The sequence below is a fragment of the Palaemon carinicauda genome, chromosome 20 (genome assembly GCF_036898095.1).
Source record: "Palaemon carinicauda isolate YSFRI2023 chromosome 20, ASM3689809v2, whole genome shotgun sequence".
Classification (NCBI taxonomy): domain Eukaryota; kingdom Metazoa; phylum Arthropoda; class Malacostraca; order Decapoda; family Palaemonidae; genus Palaemon; species Palaemon carinicauda.
Genome location: NC_090744.1, coordinates 23,937,235 through 23,956,173, shown reverse-complemented (window position 1 = coordinate 23,956,173; position 18,939 = coordinate 23,937,235). Strand labels below are relative to the sequence as shown.

General features: G+C 43.5%; 1 protein-coding gene across 1 annotated transcript in view; it reads left to right on the top strand.

The window, feature by feature from the left end:
• Nucleotides 1–18,939, top strand: part of LOC137660211 (protein singed wings 2-like) — a 61,024-nt gene that overhangs the window by 26,570 nt on the left and 15,515 nt on the right. The window contains exons 3-5 of the mRNA XM_068394925.1: nt 5,759–5,842; nt 8,495–8,661; nt 17,903–18,035. Of these exons, the coding sequence (XP_068251026.1) occupies nt 5,759–5,842; nt 8,495–8,661; nt 17,903–18,035 (384 nt within the window). The remainder of the gene's footprint in view (nt 1–5,758; nt 5,843–8,494; nt 8,662–17,902; nt 18,036–18,939) is intronic.

Genomic DNA, 18,939 nt, shown 5'->3' with positions numbered 1-18,939 from the left:
CCATAGATCTCTCTGCAACCTCGCTGACCAAGAGGCTTCCAATCTATTGCTCACCAGTCCCGGACCCAGCAGCAATACATATAGATGCCTTTCTCCTAGATTGGTCACATCTAGATCTCTACGCATTCCCACCGTTCAAGATTGTCAACAAGGTACTGCAGAAGTTTGCCTCTCACGAAGGGACAAGGTTGACGCTAGTTGCTCCCCTCTGGCCCGCGAGAGAATGGTTCACCGAGGTACTTCGATGGCTAGTAGACGTTCCCAGAAGTCTTCCTCTAAGGGTGGACCTTCTACGTCAGCCACACGTCAAGAAGGTACACCAAAGCCTCCTCGCTCTTCGTCTGACTGCCTTCAGACTATCGAAAGACTCTCAAGAGCTAGAGGCTTTTCGAAGGAGGCAGCCAGTGCGATTGCTAGAGCAAGGAGAGCATCCACCCTTAGAGTCTATCAATCGAAGTGGGAAGTCTTCCGAGACTGGTGCAAGTCAGTCTCTGTATCCTCAACCAGTACCTCTGTAGCTCAGATAGCTGACTTTCTCTTATACCTGAGAAAAGGACGATCCCTTTCAGCTCCCACTATCAAGGGCTACAGAAGCATGTTGGCATCGGTCTTCCGGCATAGAGGCTTAGATCTTTCCAACAATAAAGATCTTCAAGACCTCCTTAAGTCTTTTGAGACCACTAAGGAGCGTCGTTTGGTTACACCTGGTTGGAATTTAGACGTGGTACTAAGATTCCTCATGTCAGACAGGTTTGAGCCGCTACAATCAGCCTCCCTGAAAGATCTCACTTTAAAGACACTTTTCCTGCTATGCTTAGCCTCAGCTAAAAGAGTCAGTGAGATTCATGCCTTCAGCAAGAACATCGGATTTTCGTCAGAAAAAGCCACATGTTCGCTACAACTTGGTTTTCTAGCCAAAAATGAGCTGCCTTCTCGACCTTGGCCTAAATCGTTCGATATTCCCAGCTTATCGGAGATGGTAGGCAATGAACTAGAAAGAGTCTTATGCCCTGTGAGAGCTCTTAAGTTCTATTTAAAGCGCACTAAACCTTTACGAGGCCAATCTGAAGCTTTATGGTGTTCAGTTAAGAAACCATCTTTGCCTATGTCAAAGAATGCTTTATCCTACTTTATCAGACTGTTAATACGAGAAGCTCATTCACATCTGAGTGAGGAAGACCAAGCTTTGCTTAAGGTGAGGACACACGAAGTTAGAGCTGTTGCAACTTCCGTGGCCTTTAAGCAAAATAGATCTCTGCGAAGTATAATGGACGCAACCTATTGGAGAAGCAAGTCAGTGTTCGCGTCTTTTTATCTAGAGGATGTCCAGTCTCTTTACGAGGACTGCTACACACTGGGACCATTCGTAGCAGCGAGTGCAGTAGTTGGTGAGGGCTCAACCACTACAATTCCATACCCTTTTAATCTTTCTCTTGAAATGTTTTTAATGTTGTTTTTTGGGTTGTCCGGAAGGCTAAGAAGCCTTTCGTATCCTGGTTGATTTGGCGGGTGGTCAAAGTCGTTTCTTGAGAGCGCCTAGATTAGGGGTTTGATGAGGTCCTGTTGTATGGGTTGCAACCCTTGATACTTCAGCTCCTAGGGGTCGATCAGCATCCTAAGAGGATCGCGAGGCTCCGTAAGGAAGACGTACTTAAAAGGCAGAGTAATTATTCAAGTCGACTTCCTTACCAGGTACCTATTTATTTTGTTTTTGTTATTTTGATAACTTCTAAAATGAAATAAAAAACTCTTAGCTCATAAAATGTAAACATATATTACTGGTCTCTACCCACCATCCTGGGTGTGAATCAGCTATATATTCACCGGCTAAGTTAAATATTTAAAAATGATATTTTGATTATAAAATAAATTTTTGAATATACTGTACTTACCCGGTGAATATAAATTAAATGACCCTCCCTTCCTCCCCAATAGAGACGCAGTGGGACGAGGAGAAAATTGAGTCTTTGTTTACATAAGAGCTGGGTATCTGGTCGACAGATGGCGCTGTTGGGCACACCCGCAACCTGTGTAGCGATCGCTGGCGAGTTTTTCCGTAGAGTTGTCTGTCGAGCAACAGAGTTGCAGCTATATATTTACCGGGTAAGTATATTAAAAAATTTATTTTATAATCAAAATATCATTTTTAAAAGTTGTGAAATTTATAAAAGGTCTTGTGGATCAGGAGTACATTAGAAAACTGATTAATTAAGTCCTAGTTAAGCTGAAGTTCACCCTGTTATCTAACTGTTTACTCCACTTACCAATGTGCTTCAGACTTATGTTATACAGTATCTAGCTCAATATAATTTTTCAAAAACCAGTAACTGCAACAGACATTTTATGGTTTGCTTCTTAAAATACTGCTTTATATACTCTAAAAATCATGTTGCAGATATTGATGTAAATAATTTAAAGATGCGAATAAGTACTCTTAGTAACTCCACATGAGTTGTTTATTGGATCTCAGAAGGCACCATGAACAATGAATTTCTTTTTCTGTGGGACTTAATTACCCTAACTCAGCAGTCTGATTAATCTGTTTTACCTAATAATGATTATATGGTCAATTAAAACCTAAATGAGTTTAGATACTGTACATCTAACACTATAGTTGAGTTGTTCTTGTTTGTGTTTATGAACTTACTGTCATTTAAAATAGGGATATGTCAGTAGTGGCGTTGCAACGATCATTGAGTTCGGGTATAACTTGTTGGGAGGGAACTACCTGATTTGGACTGTCGCCTGTACCTACATGTTTATAGCGAAAATTATCTGTCTGGCAGGCACACCTGTTGCCAATGGTGATCCCTGTACAGTGGAGTATATGTATCAGTAAGTGTTCCCAGTTCTACCCATGTATCAAAACCCCCAGAGTAGTGGTTAGTGTTGTGGCAAATGAAACTCTTGTAGCTTCTTTCTCAGAGGCACTGTAGTCATTATTGATTGATCCAACCATGACTCCTCTGTGAGAGCAAGGAAGAATGCTGGGTAAGGGGAATGAAAGTGCTTCTCTTCCTCCACCAATCTTCTCTCCCTCCTCCATTCCCTTCGTCAGAAATTTCTTCCTCTAGAAGGAGAAGATAGTCATGTGGAAAGGCCATTCGCTAAGATTTCCTTGGGACTTACAGAGTTTCTTTTCCTCCTTTGGGAGGGAGTGAAAACTCACAAGCTAAATGATACCTTCGAGAACAGTCAAGCGAGGGTACGACCTTCTCCAGTTCTCTCTTGTCGGCTCTTCATGAATCTTCATAGGAACAGATCACAAATCCATTCTCTTAACAATGGACCTGGTACTTGTCAGGCTGTGATCACCTGTAAATTTTGCTCAATATTCAGCATTCAGAGAGGAAGACTTTATGCTTTTGAGGACTCAAGGAACTTATACTGCATGCAGGCCTTAAGTCTTTCTGAAAGCGCTTCTTTCGTTCTTCAAGTGTTTACACTTTGGTGCCCACCTGAGTGTTAAGCTATGGCCTCTTGGAGGGACCTCTTTAGAGTCTTCTCATAACGAAATTGAGATCACTCCTAGCTCTCACGGGAACTGAGGGTAGTGATCAAAGAAAGTCTAATCTCATGCCAAGTCTAGCGAAGAATACCTGGGATTACTGTTCAAATGGGTATTTTTCCTTGTGCTCATATCAGTAAACTTAGAAAGATAGCACAACTGTTCCTGTTCTGTAGGAACTGCTGAAATACTCATGGTAGTAAGAAAGAACTGTTGGTAAGGGGAGAAGAGTGAGTTTGCTTCTCTTCTTTTCCTCTACCATCTCCTTCCCCCTCCTATTCTCTTCTTCAGACTTTTATTCTGAGGAGTCTCAGTAGTATTTGTGCAGGAGACCTCTTAAAAAGAAGAGTTCCTTGGGATTTCTAGCATATGCTCTTCTCCTTCCAGGGGGATTGAGACATCTCATCTGCTGACTCTTACCTTAATGTTTGGTAAGGTAGATCCGTATGCCAGGTGAGGGTGAGCACTTCTCCATCTTTTTCATTCCTGTTGTATTATGGGAATGCACTGGCCCTCAGGAAGTTGTTATCCTCTTCTAGAGGAAGTATCAACTCCCATCCTTCGAATGGTATCTTCTGGGTTTGGTCAGACGGGTGTGAGGCTGATGTGATGGCTTTCTCTTTGAATCAGATGCAGGTGAACAATTCTGGACAGGATCCAACATTGATTCAATCTGCCAGGTGAAGATGAGACTTTGTACACCTTAAATTATTCTTGCCATGAATAGGGGTTGTGTCCTTTGCCTTAAAGAGCCACTTTCCTCATCTTGAGGGAGTAATGGAGCCCACCCACTGATCTATTTCTTTAGTTCTGTCAGGCGGAGCTACTGCTGTGCTACAAGTTGCAGGTGAGTGGTCCCACACACACCAATCACCAGCACCCTATGCCAGGTAAGGGTAGGGTATACGCTGCCCTGGAACCCACCCTACTCTTCCAAGGAGTGACGGAGATTTCCCTACAACCATTTCCCCAGGACTCGGTCAGCCATGCCATGAGCCTGGTGCAGTGTACAGGTTGAGTGAAACATGTTCGTCCACCTCCCTGGTTCCTTCTGTGGTACACTCTGAGGTGGCCCTCACGTCGAGTGATATCCCGTTCGGCAAGGCCGTCCTGAGACAGACACTACAATGAGTGTTAGAGAACTGTTTTTTTCTGGCTAAAGCACTTAATAGATCACAAACTTCCTTGCCTGCCTCAGACAAAGAACCTCCTTGGTAACATTTGGATCTCTCCTCCTCCGGTGATGGTCCATGCTCTAAGGGAGCTTCGAGTAGTCTGCCTTTCCCATGATGGGATGTTCCTTGTCCTCATGGAACTGGCACACATGCCTCCTGCTAACTTAGGAGGGCATCATAAGGATCTTTCCCTCAACACTAACTATCTTTTCTCTGCATTGGCAAGAGGGTAGAAGAGTTTCAGGCACTAAATCATGACAAACTTTTAACTTTTGAGGGATGGGACTTTAGTTGCCATTGTTGTATCAGGCTGTGACAAAGTTATAGTACTAGTCAATCTTGAATAACAACTCAGAACTTCTTTATCCCATCACTCTGTGTAAGTGTACTGTACGTGAAGATACCTGGTGTCTTGTCATGCACTACAGTGCTACTTGAGGAGGATCTGAAACCTTGCATACGAGCGTTGCAACCTTCTCATTAGCCCCAGCATGAACAAGAAGGAAGTGTCCAGACACTTTTCCTTCTGGCTTGGTGAATCTGCTTACTTGCAAATGCAACTTTTTTCAGTTCATACAGCTACCATCTCAAGGCAGAACTCACAAGCCCAGTCCTGTCAATTGCCCTCCATTTTACCTGTTAGAATACAGTACTGTACTTGGAGCTGGTGGTTGGACCTAATGGTGCCGGATCACCTTTGCTTCTTTTTACTGTACGGACATTGTCCACAGGCCCTTAGACCCTTTTCCTTGGGTTCTGGCCCATTGAGCAATGAAACTATCCTTATCTTACGATTTTCCATGCACATGATTACCGCGATTGTCACACACATGATTAACCCATGCATGATAGTCACCTGCTTATCCTCAGCACTTGGCTAGTTCATATTTCATTCCATTTTTTAGATTTTTATTGAATCGTTTCTTAGATAATCACTTTATGCTTAGTACAATACTGTACTACTGTACAGAATTTTTTGAAGACTGTTTATTGATTTTTACCTTTTAACCACTCTACTGTGTAGTATGTGATTATTATATGTTTTAACCTTAGGAATTCTTTCTCTTGGTTACAGGCCAGTATTCAGCCGTCGGAAGACAAGGAAAGTCAGCAGGATATTTGCAATGAAATTTCTGAAACAAACACCGAAGGACTAAAGGTTAGATGACTTAGTAATTACTCTAAGGTGTAAGAAATTGAATATTATATGCTAAGAATAATGTCGGCAAATATTTCACATAGATTAAAGTCAATACAATTTATTATTCAATTTTATTTTCAGTACAGTACTTTTTGTAGTTCTAAAGTGACTTGTGCTGTGAAATATTTTATTTAGTTGGATAAAGGGGAGCTAAAAAGAAATTGATCTGAAGTCCTTGTGAGATTTCCTGAGAATTTACTTTATGAATGAACTTTTATGATAGATGAAAACCATAGATTACAAATTTTATTCACGAACCACCATCTGTAAGTTTTTCCTACACAATGTACAAACCCTCGTCCTTTTATTAGGGAGGTTATTTTAGTGTGAGCTAGAGACTGTCATTAAAACTTGGATAACGAGTGGTTAGCCAGGGTATGGATAAGGAGCCCTGCCCCCTTCCCCAGCCGGAATAGCTTCACTTTTGATTCGTCAGCTGTTGATTACTCATGTACTCCTAATGCCTTACCAAACTTTTTCATTTTCTTTTCTATTACAGAAAGTGAATATGTTGTTGAACTTGATTTTTGATGTAAAGCAAAATATTCATACTTGCTGGGAAAGGGTGGCCGCAGTCTTTCGTGCGTCTTGTAGGGCACAAGATTGTTCACAATCACCCCCATACTTTGAATATAGGTTGTGGCCTCCTGTGCAGTAACAGACATTTTCCCGAAAGCAAAAGAAGCGAGCTCAACTTTCATAGGGGTCTGTTTTGGCAATGTCCAAGAAGACACCAAAGAAGTGTTTTCCTGCTTTAGTCTTCCTATGGGGTGTAATGGCTCTTGCACCCCTTGTGCATACATCCCTGTCTCGGTCCCCAAGGGGTATGCATCAGGAGATAGGTGACCATCTCAAGATTTTGAGGTTTTGGTAGTGTGTAGGGTACCCTTAGTGTTCACTGCACCTCTTCGGAACCTGGAAGCTCTTCACCTGTTACTGTGTAGACTGCTGACGACAGGTTTGAACTAAGGAAGTCTTGGGCTTCCTTAGGTCTTTCAGGTAGGCCCTCTATAACTTTATTGAGGGAGCTAGTAGCTATGACTACTTGTTCCCTGGTTCTCCCATTGTCATCTGTGTTCTCGATGACATCAATGGCACAGTGGTACCCCTAGTGTTGGGGACAATACAATGAAGAAAGGAGAATATATTCAGTTCTACTGAGAAGCTCAATGACTCTCTACCTAAATTGAGAAGTCATCTGAACTTCAAATAGGAAGCAGATCGGAAGGCTTCACTGACATGAAACTTGATTGGTTTTTCAGAGGTTAACTCGCACAGTCAACCTGAAGAACTTGCAAAATGTATGGTGTACTACCTGTGAGTTTGTTACATGCACCTTTACCCTAAAACAAACACCTCTACCATCTTCATTTAAAATAGCCGGTATCTCCCCACCCCATATCTGACTAGAAATGCTAGCAAAAACTGAAAAGAATAAACAAATTAATGACCCTACGCATCCACTCCACAATTTCCAGGAAACAAGGGAAAGACTGAAATCCCGCAAAAGTTTCGCAATACCAGATGGACTAGAACCAATCCGGGCAGTTGCTCACAGGCTAGATAAATGACGGGAAAGTGACCAATGTCCATCCAATGAGGCGCTTCTCAGCCCAAACGTAGGTCTGCCCATCAGAACAACCCTCACCTGGAATGACTGGGTTACCGTAAATAGAGCAAGGGTGAAAGTGGCCAAACTAGAGTTGACTACCATAGGGTTATGGTGGCGTGGTGGTAGTGTCCTTGCCTGGTGATTGCCAAACTGGGGTTCGAGTAATGTTTAAACTTTTTAGTTCCTTTGGTCGCTGCAACCTCACCATCCTTGTGAACTAAGGATTGGGGGTTTTGGGGAGCATATAGTTCTATCTGCTGATTCATCAGCAGCCATTGCATGGCCATCCTTGGTCCTAGCTTGGGTGGAGAGGGGGTTTGGTCACTGATCATATGTAATATGGTCAGTCTCCAGGACATTTTTCTGCTTGATAGGGCAATGTCACTGCCCCTTGCCTCTGCCATTCGTGAGCGGCCTTTAAACCTTTAAAATGGGAAATAGCCACCAACCCTGACCACCCATGTGGGGCAACACTACAAACAATGGAACACATCAGACGAGGGTGCGCACTGGGCTCTCATTGCTCAGATGAAGACCTTAGAGAGGCAAATGACAATGTCTCCCTGTGGGTTCGACTGGCATGATAAGATATGATGATGATACATGCAGATAACTCATGTATTGCTGTATCACTGAGTACCAGAAATGTATTCGTTGATAAGCCATTTAGGAGGTTTTGTAATTGGTGCTAATACAGAATACAGTGTAACTAAAGCTTTTCTCTTATAAATGAAATTCTTTATGTTAGCCAGTTACAGCACAAGGGCAAACCATTAAGGTTAATCTAGGAAATATGTTTGTGTTTATAAAACTGGGAGCCATTTGAAAATTTTGTATACTTGTTTTGTATGTTTTTTTCTATCTGTTGTCCTATACACAACAATGAGGAGTTTTATTAGAAAAGTTTTTATACTAATTTAAACAAAAATATTGAACTACTCTACTGTATACATAGTAGACAAGCATGTTTCACAATTTTTTTTGTTTTTGTTTTTAAGGTTGTTTGCAGTTCTGTAAGGTCCCTGGATGATGTTATGGTTCATATCGCCCCAGAGAAGTTGAAGAAAATCACGTCGATTACTTATACGCAGTCCAATTTTACCTCCTTCACTTTGGATAGCCTTGCTGATTTACCATCTCTTGAAAGTCTCAGTTTTAATCAAAGGTATTGTAAACTGTATTTAGTATCTTTAATTAGAGTAAAAAGGAAATACAGTGAATCCTCTTGATACAAAAGTTTTTGTATACTTTTCATATACAGAAACTTTCATTTTCCTAAATGATATACATTGCTAAGATTTTTTTTGCCTCATATTACGAAAAATACTCAGGTTATGAAACTGAATTCACTGAAAATTTTAAAATCATGTTACATGTAAAACGGGACTCATTATACAAAAAAATCATGTTAAGAAAGCCACTCCGGAACTAATTAATTTCCTATCTTAACCCTTTTACCCCCAGGCTATTTGGAAATTTCCAGCCCTTAACCCCCAGGGGGTTATTTTTTTCCCAGCACATTTTGCAGTATATTTTTTTTAAATATCTCTAACAGCCTTAATTTTTGTCATAGAGAGGTCAGGTTGGTCTCATTCTCTTGGAAAATGCCTGAATTTTCTCAAAAAATTATCAAAATATGAAAACAAATAAAAATTTTCAATATTAATCTTACCCGATGATCATGTAGCTGTCAACTCCGTTGCCCGACAGAAATCTACGGACGGGATACGCCAGCGATCGCTATACAAGAGGGGGGTGTACTCACCAGCGCCATCTGTGGTCAGGTACTCCAGTACTTCTTGTCAACACCACCTCAATTTTTCCTCTGTCGTGCCGCCGGCAAGACCTACATGGATACGCTGTTGATTTTGGAGTCTTTGTTCACGGTTTTGGTGAAGTATTTGCTCTAAAATTTAGCCTTCGCTATACAGGAAGCTTTTCCCTTAGCTTAGATAGCTTTTGGAATTAAATTGATTTATTGGTTAACGATCTTTGCTTTTCTTTGGAATTCCCCCTTGACTGTTCTCTAAATTCAAGATGTCCGACCACTCTCAAGCTCCTAAAATTAGGCGATGTAGTGTTAGGACTTGTAATAGGCGTCTTCCGAAGGCCTCTGTTGATCCTCACACCGTTTGTTCCGACTGTAGGGGAAAATCCTGTCAGTTGGAAGATCGATGTGGGGAATGTGCTGGGCTTTCGGAATTCGATTTTAATGAATTCCTCAAGTATACGACTAGGTTAGAGAGGGAGAGAGTTAGGAGGAGTTCTTCTCGCTCTTTGGTTTATTCCTCCCCCCATGATCCTCAACCTTTTCCTTCCCCTGTAGTGGTGACCCCCGAACCTACTACGAGTGCTCAGCCTGATATGTCGGATATGTTACGTGCCATTCAGGCTCTTGGTGATAAGGTGGAGTCTTTAGTGAGTGACCACAATCTTCTCTTGGCAGATGTCAAGGAACTTAAAGTGAAAAGTGCAGTGGGAAGTGTTAGTGCCAGTGCTGTGCCTAGTGTCAGTGTCAGTGTTGCGCATGAGGATACTTCTGTGCGTGCCAGTCGTCCTCCCAGTCCGGGACCTCTTGCAAGCTCCCAAGCCCAGGGGAGAAGCAACGTCGAAGGGCAAAAGGGTTCGGCAGGCCTTGATCGGCGCACAGTTGTATCCTCAGTGGTTGCGGGCGTATCTGATAGAGATCGTCACTTCCACTCCCAGACGATTGAGCCCTTAAATTCCTCGTCTGCGGAAGAAGTTTCCAGGAGGAAACGCTGGACCCAGGTCTCACGACCTCTTAAACGTAAGGTCCCGTCCGAGCGAGTCCAACGGCCCAGGTGTAGCCACTGGGCCAGTTCGGACTCGCCGCAGTCATCTGATGACTGCACACCTCCTAAGAGAGGTAAAGCGATGCCTCAACAGGCCTCTGCTCCAGCTTCTGTTGATCCCAAGTTGTCTATGCTGCAGACAATGCAGTCTCAGCTTGCGGTTTTGATGCAGGAGTTTCAGGCAGAGAAGGTTAGCACACCTCCTCCTGCGAGCGCTCCTCCACCTCTGCGCAGTCCACCCTGCCAGACGTATGATGTTGAGGCTCCTCCTGCTTCCATGCGTGAGCTGCCGCATTGGGAGTTGCCAGCTACCAGCGCTATGCAGCAACCTCCTCTTTCCTTGAGGCAGGAGCCTCTTGCTATGCGGCAACCTCCTCAACCCTTGAGGCAGGAGCCTCATGCTATGCGGCAACCTCCTCTACCCATGAGGCAGGAGCCTCATGCTATGCGGCAACCTCCTCTACCCATGAGGCAGCAACCTCATGCTATGCGGCAACCGCCTCAACCCTTGAGGCAAGAGCCTCTCTCTGCGCAGCAACCTCCTCAACCCTTGAGGCAGACGCAACCCTTGAGGCAGGAACCTCATGCTATGAGGCAGCCTCCTCAACGCATGCAGCAGCCGCATTCTTCGCAGCATGAGCCTCTTCCCATTCAACATGAACCGCATACCATGCAGCATGAGCCTCATGTCTTACAGCATTCGCTTCTGACCACGCTTGCTCCTCAGACCACCGCAGAACCTCCTTCACCCCAGCCTCATGACTTTGTCATTGCCAGCCCTCATCCTCTTCAACAGAGGCGTGATGATGGATCCGCAAGTGCGCATGCACCCGTTCTTCAGGATTCAGCTATTCAGCATGCCGCTATACCGTTACCTCTCGCTTCTCAACTCTCAGGAGATGAGGTTTCTGAGGATGAAGCTGCTCACCTGGATGATCCTTCTTCTGATGTGGAGGAACACAAGTCTTCGCCACCTTCCTTAGACTTTCGTAAGGTCCTGGCTCTGTTCAGAGAGTTATACCCTGAACACTTCGTTTCTGCAACCCCTCGTTCTCCTCCATCCGAGTTTTCTATAGGCATGCAGCCTATTACGTCTGCCTACACCAAGCTTGTCCTCGCCAGATCATCAAAGAGAGCTTTGAGGGTTTTAGGGGATTGGTTGCAGTCCAGGCAGCAACTGGGAAGGACATCTTTTGTGTTTCCTCCTCCTAAGCTGGCTTCTAAGTTGGGCGTCTGGTATGCCACGGGAGAGGAACCTGGCTTGGGGGTCCCTGCCTCTGCCCAGGCCGACTTCTCAAGTTTGGTTGACTCTCCCCGTAGGTCGGCTATGAGACGCTCGAAGGTCTGCTGGACTTTTTCTGATCTGGACCACTTGTTGAAGGGAGTCTTTCGCGCCTTCGAAATTTTTAATTTCCTCGATTGGTGCCTGGGGGCCTTAAGCAAGAAGACTGCCCCTTCTGACAAAAACTCGGCCATGCTGATCATGTCCTGTATGGACAGAGCAATTCGCGATGGTTCTGGCGAACTTGCTTCTATTTTTGTCTCAGGAGTCCTCAAGAAAAGGGAACATCTATGCTCCTACTTATCTACTGGTATCACCCCTTGCCAGAGGTCACAGTTGCTGTTTGCTCCTCTCTCCAAGTTCCTGTTTCCGGAGGAGCTAATCAAGGAGATGGCTGCGGCTCTTATCCAGAAAGATACGCATGACCTCATGGCCTCTTCAGCACGTAAGGCTAAAACCGTACCTTCAGTGCCGAGATCTTACCGCACCCCTGTGGCTGATACACCTGCTACCAGATTCATTCCGCCCTTTCGTGGCAGAGCCCCCAGCCGAGGAAGTTCCCGCGCAGACAGTCACCGGGGCAAGTCCAAGAAAGGTGCCAAGTCCACGAAAAGCAAGCTTTGACTTCCCTCCTCTCCAGACAGCTGTAGGAGCCAGACTCAAGACCTTCTGGCAAGCCTGGGAAAGAAGAGGTGCAGACGCTCAGTCTGTCAAGTGGCTAAGGGAGGGTTACAGAATTCCGTTCTGCCGCAATCCCCCTCTGACCACATCTCCCATCAACCTCTCTCCCAACTACAAGGAGAAGGACAAGAGGCTAGCGTTACATCAAGAGGTGTCGCTCCTGTTACAGAAGGAGGCAGTGGTGATAGTCCGGGACCATCAATCCCCGGGCTTTTACAACCGTCTCTTCCTGGTGGCCAAGAAGACAGGAGGTTGGAGACCGGTGCTAGACGTCAGTGCGCTCAATGCTTATGTCACCAAGCAGACGTTCACAATGGAGACGACGAAGTCGGTCCTAGCAGCGGTCAGGCAGGAGGACTGGATGGTCTCGTTGGATCTGAAAGACGCCTACTTTCACGTTCCCATCCATCCAGACTCCCAACCTTTTCTGAGATTCGTCTTTGGAGAGGTTGTGTACCAGTTCCAAGCCCTGTGCTTTGGCCTAAGCACGGCACCTCTTGTGTTTACGCGACTGATGAGGAATATTGCGAAATTCCTTCACTTGGCAGACATCAGAGCCTCCCTTTATTTAGACGACTGGCTTTTAAGAGCCCCCACAAGTCGTCGCTGTCTGGAGAGTCTCAGATGGACTTTGGATTTGACCAAGGAACTGGGTCTCTTGGTCAATTTAGAGAAGTCCCAGCTCGTTCCTTCCCAAACCATCGTTTACCTGGGAATGGAGATTCAGAGTCGAGCTTTTCGGGCTTTTCCGTCGGCCCCAAGAATCAACCAAGCCCTAGAGTGCATCCTGAGCATGCTGAAGAAGAACCGATGCTCGGTGAGGCAGTGGATGAGTCTAACAGGGACCCTTTCATCGCTAGCCCTGTTCATCGAGTTAGGGAGACTCCACCTCCGCCCCCTTCAGTACCATCTAGCAGCTCACTGGAACAAGGATATGACGCTCGAAGCGGTCTCTATTCCTGTTTCCAAAGAGATGAGGGCTACTCTAACGTGGTGGAAGAACAACATTCTTCTCAAGGAGGGTCTCTCATTAGCTGTTCAGACCCCCGACCTTCATCTCTACTCGGACGCATCAGACTCGGGCTGGGGCGCGACATTGGACGGACAGGAATGCTCGGGGACATGGAACCAGGAACAGGAAACGCTTCACATCAATTGCAAGGAGTTGTTGGCAGTTCATCTGGCCTTAATGAACTTCAAGTCCCTCCTGCTAAACAAGGTGGTGGAGGTGAACTCCGACAACACCACAGCCTTGGCGTACATCTCCAAGCAGGGAGGGACTCATTCGAGGAAGCTGTTCGAGATCGCAAGGGACCTCCTCATTTGGTCAAAAAGTCGAAAGCTCACTCTGGTAACGAGGTTCATTCAGGGCGATATGAATGTCTCGGCAGATCGCCTCAGCAGGAAGGGTCAAGTCATCCCCACAGAATGGACTCTTCACAAGAACGTGTGCAACAGACTTTGGGCCCTGTGGGGTCAGCCAACTATAGATCTGTTCGCTACCTCGATGACCAAGAGGCTCCCATTGTACTGTTCCCCGATTCCAGACCCGGCAGCAGTTCACGTGGATGCTTTTCTGCTGGATTGGTCCCACCTCGACCTGTATGCATTCCCGCCGTTCAAGATCATCAACAGGGTTCTTCAGAAGTTCGTCTCTCACGAAGGGACACGGCTGACGTTGGTTGCTCCCCTTTGGCCTGCAAGAGAATGGTTCACAGAGGTACTGCAATGGCTGGTCGACGTTCCCAGGACTCTCCCTCTAAGAGTGGACCTTCTACGGCAACCTCACGTAAAGAAGGTACACCCAAGCCTCCACGCTCTTCGTCTGACTGCCTTCAGACTATCGAAAGACTCTCTAGAGCTAGAGGCTTTTCGAAGGAGGCAGCCAGAGCGATTGCCAGAGCAAGGAGGATATCCACTCGCAGAGTCTATCAATCTAAGTGGGAAGTCTTCCGAAGCTGGTGCAGAACCAATGCAGTTTCCTCTACCAGTACCACTGTAACCCAAGTTGCTGACTTCCTGTTACATCTTAGGAATGTTAGATCTCTATCAGCTCCTACGATCAAGGGGTACAGAAGTATGTTGGCAGCGGTTTTCCGCCACAGAGGCTTGGATCTTTCCTCCAACAAAGATCTGCAGGACATCCTTAGGTCTTTTGAGACCTCTAAAGAATGTCGGTTGTCCACTCCAGGCTGGAATCTAGACGTAGTCCTAAGGTTCCTTATGTCATCTAGATTTGAACCTCTCCAGTCAGCCTCTTTCAAAGACCTCACTCTCAAAACTCTTTTCCTCGTCTGCCTTGCAACAGCCAAAAGAGTAAGTGAGGTTCACGCCTTCAGCAGGAACATAGGTTTCACATCTGAAACGGCTACATGTTCCTTACAGCTCGGTTTTTTGGCAAAAAATGAGCTTCCTTCACGTCCTTGGCCTAAATCGTTCGAAATACCTAGCCTTTCCAACATGGTGGGTAACGAACGGGAGAGAGTACTTTGCCCTGTCAGAGCTCTTAAGTACTATCTTAAAAGGTCAAAACCCTTGCGAGGACAATCAGAGGCCTTATGGTGTGCTATTAAGAAACCTTCGCTGCCTATGTCTAAGAACGCAGTTTCTTACTACATAAGGCTTCTGATTAGAGAAGCTCATTCTCACATGAAGGATGAAGACCTTGCTTTGCTGAAGGTAAGGACACATGAAGTGAGAGCTGTGGCTACTTCAGTGGCCTTCAAACAGAACCGTTCTCTGCAGAGTATTATGGATGCAACCTATTGGAGGAGCAAGTCAGTGTTTGCATCATTCTATCTCAAAAATGTCCAGTCTCTTTACGAGAACTGCTACACCCTGGGACCATTCGTAGCAGCGAGTGCAGTAGTAGGTGAGGGCTCAGCCACTACATTCCCATAATCCCATAACCTTTTTAACCTTTCTCTTGAATGCTTTTATTGTTGTTTTGGGTTGTACGGTGGGCTAAGAAGCCTTCCGCATCCTAGTTGATTTGGCGGGTGGTCAATTCTTTCTTGAGAAGCGCCTAGGTTAGAGGTTGTGATGAGGTCCTTTAGTATGGGTTGCAGCCCTTTATACTTCAGCACCTAAGAGTTGTTCAGCCTCCTAAGAGGACCGCTGCGCTCAGTAAGGAAGACGTACTTATTAAAGGCAGAGTAATGGTTCAAGTCGACTTCCTTACCAGATACTTATAATTTCATTTGTTATTTTGAATAACTGATAAAAATGAAATACGGGATACTTAGCTTCTTGATTAACATGTATACTGGTTTTCACCCACCCCCCTGGGTGTGAATCAGCTACATGATCATCGGGTAAGATTAATATTGAAAAATGTTATTTTCATTAGTAAAATAAATTTTTGAATATACTTACCCGATGATCATGATTTAATTGACCCACCCTTCCTCCCCATAGAGAACCAGTGGACCGAGGAAAAAATTGAGGTGGTGTTGACAAGAAGTACTGGAGTACCTGACCACAGATGGCGCTGGTGAGTACACCCCCCTCTTGTATAGCGATCGCTGGCGTATCCCGTCCGTAGATTTCTGTCGGGCAACGGAGTTGACAGCTACATGATCATCGGGTAAGTATATTCAAAAATTTATTTTACTAATGAAAATAACATTTTATAGCATTTTTTTGCAAGGACGTACCGGTACGTCCATGGGGGTAAAGGGTTAATTTCCTATCTTAAGGTATTGCTATAAGGAAAATTATTGAAGGTTCACATACTGTAGGCAATAGATAAGGTGCAGATATACCGTAGTGTATAAATTTTTGTTTTACAGGACACTTAAAGAAGGTTTGGTTCTAGAGTTTTTATATTACTCTAGAGATTGATATTTAGTACTGTGAGTTTTGATGGAAAATTATTGGATTATATGCTATTGCAGGGTATATGAAATGGTAGATATATTGTTAATATAAATGACTGAATCGAAAGGAAGTGTTGTGGAGGAGGAATTCAAATGCTCACATAGATGTAAGAGGGACTTCCATCAAAATAAAGTTAGAGTAGCTTCATAGAGCTATTAGCTGCTGGAGAGATTAAAAGGTTCAAAGATTATATCTAAGGACAGCAGTATTTGTGCATACAAGCAAACATAGGGAGGGAGGAATGAAAGAAATGGAAGACAAGATAGCACGCTGGGTTAGATATTCCTGTAGAATACCATGATGAGTGACAAAGGCATAGATGTATGTTCCTGTAGGGGTTAATGCTGTCAGTACCCTTCAATCGAAGTACTGTAGGCATTACTAAGCATCATCCCTTTCTGCGTAGCCTCTTTTAACTTTACCTTTATTATACACCTCAGTTCTGAATGGATTCCCTAGTACCTACAGTGGGCTGTATGACCCAAATTCTGAGGCAAAATTATAGATGTTTCTCAGTAATATTTTACCCTAGTTTATTTTAATGATTGTAGGAAAAAGCATTGGAAAGGAAAACACTGCGCTGTTCATATTCTTATAAATTTTATTCTGCAATATATTATTGAATGCAAAAGTTTTATTCAAAAGTGTCTACATTACTGATTTTTTTCTCTCGGATCCTGTCACTGCTGAATGGGCAAATTGTCTAACATCTAAGTCACGTGAAGTTACTAAAGATATTGTATGAACAGTGTTTAAATTTTATCACTATATCAGTTTTGATTTAATATTGAAATTATGATAACAGTAAACAATTAATCACTGGGAATGAAGGTGCTCATAACAAAGAGTTGATAGAATTGTTGCTCCCGCGGTTACAGGGACTCATCTTCTCATGACTTTTGTATGGTTCAAGTTTCAGCTGACTCAAAAGTCCTCACTCATTCATTATTGACTTCTCTTTTAAAACTTTTGAATAAATTTTATTTGCATGCATAATGAAAAATGAAACTTATGTATATAGTTGGCCCTCCTTATCCCCAAGTATTGCATTTCAGCCCTCCAATGGATAAGGAATACTGTGTATAATAGGAGACCCTAAACACTAAGGGTGTTATTTTGTTGTTATTGCAGTTCTTATAAATATACCATGTAGGGCTGTAACTGCATGTGACATGTACTGTATACTACTTTCAAAAAGGCAATGTACAGTACTGTATTAATAATACAATATAGTACAGTCAGACCTCGATTATCGCGATGGTTAGGTAATTTTTTACCACAGTAAATGGATACACACTGTACAGAGAGTTAGGATAGTGGTGCTGAGCGCTCCCAGTGTAAAGGAGCGCGGGCTATTTGAAATCATTGCCCAGCTTGAATTTTATTGCAATTTGTATGAGAATTTTATTTATTAGGTATTGTATTGTTCTTGGCCATCCCAATGCTGATCCCAATTATTAGAAATCAAATTCTTAATGTTGGGTAAACAATAACCCAATCTTTTTTTTTTTTTTTTTTTTTTTTTTTTTTACCGTTAGGCCGCGAAAAACCAAAACCACAAAGTAAGAAACCCCGATTAATGGGGTCTGACTGTATATACATTTTAAGTTTAATACATTACTAACAATCTCTCTCTCTCTCTCTCTCTCTCTCTCTCTCTCTCTCTCTCTCTCTCTCTCTCTCTCTCTCTCTCTCTCTCTCGCTCTCTCTCAGTTGTGCTATATATATAAGAATTTGAATTTCCATTTCAGCTTTGTTGCAGAATGGCTGCCGCCCAAAGCCCCTTCTGTACCCAAAGTGACATCTTTGATTCTTATTGATTGCTGGAATGACTATGATCTACTCAGCCCAAAGAGAAATCCGTCGTTAAGATTTAAAAATGACGTGAGTTTAATTTTCATTTGTTCAGCATTTGAATATATTGTATAAGTAACTTAAAATTACTTTTACCATTTTTGTATTCCCACTTTTGGTACTTGATTAATCAGCTAAATATGAACTGGTAGTTACGTTGCAGTTTTTGTATATTTCTACTGGAGAAAACGATTCTTTTCATGTGCTCAATGCTTTATTTATATAAAGATTATATATATAATTCTGGACATCCTATGTGTCTTGCAATACAACACAAAACACGCAAGGTTTAAGTTTAAAGGTCGCTCATGAATAGCATAGGCAAGGGATAGTGACAATGCTCTAGCAGGACAATGCCCTAGAGACTGACCTGTATATACAGTCAAGCCCCATCATTCGCAATAGTTAGGTTACAGACACAGTCGCGAATAAATATTACACTAGTGTGGGCTACCTCCTAACCTAAACAGTCACTGCCCCTTGCTACAAGCGGGTGCGCAAGCTGATGATGATTATTATTATTATTATTACTATCCAAGCTACAACCCTAGTTGGAAAAGCAAGATGCTATAAGCCCATGGGCTCCAACAGGGAAAATAGCCCAGTGAGGAAAGGAAATAAGGAAATAAATTAAGAGAACAAATTAACAATAAATAATTCTAAAATAAGTAACAACGTCAAAACAGACATGTCATATATAAACTATTAACAACATCAAAAACAAATATGTCATAAATAAACTATAAAAAGACTCATGTCCGCCTGGTCAACAAAAAAGCATTTGCTCCAACTTTGAACTTTTGAAGTTCTACTGATTCAACCACCCAATTAGGAAGATCATTCCAAAACTTGGTAACACAGCAAATACTACCTAATAGTTTTAATTTGGTTTCTACAACAGTTTATAATCATATGTACAGTGTAAAGAACATTT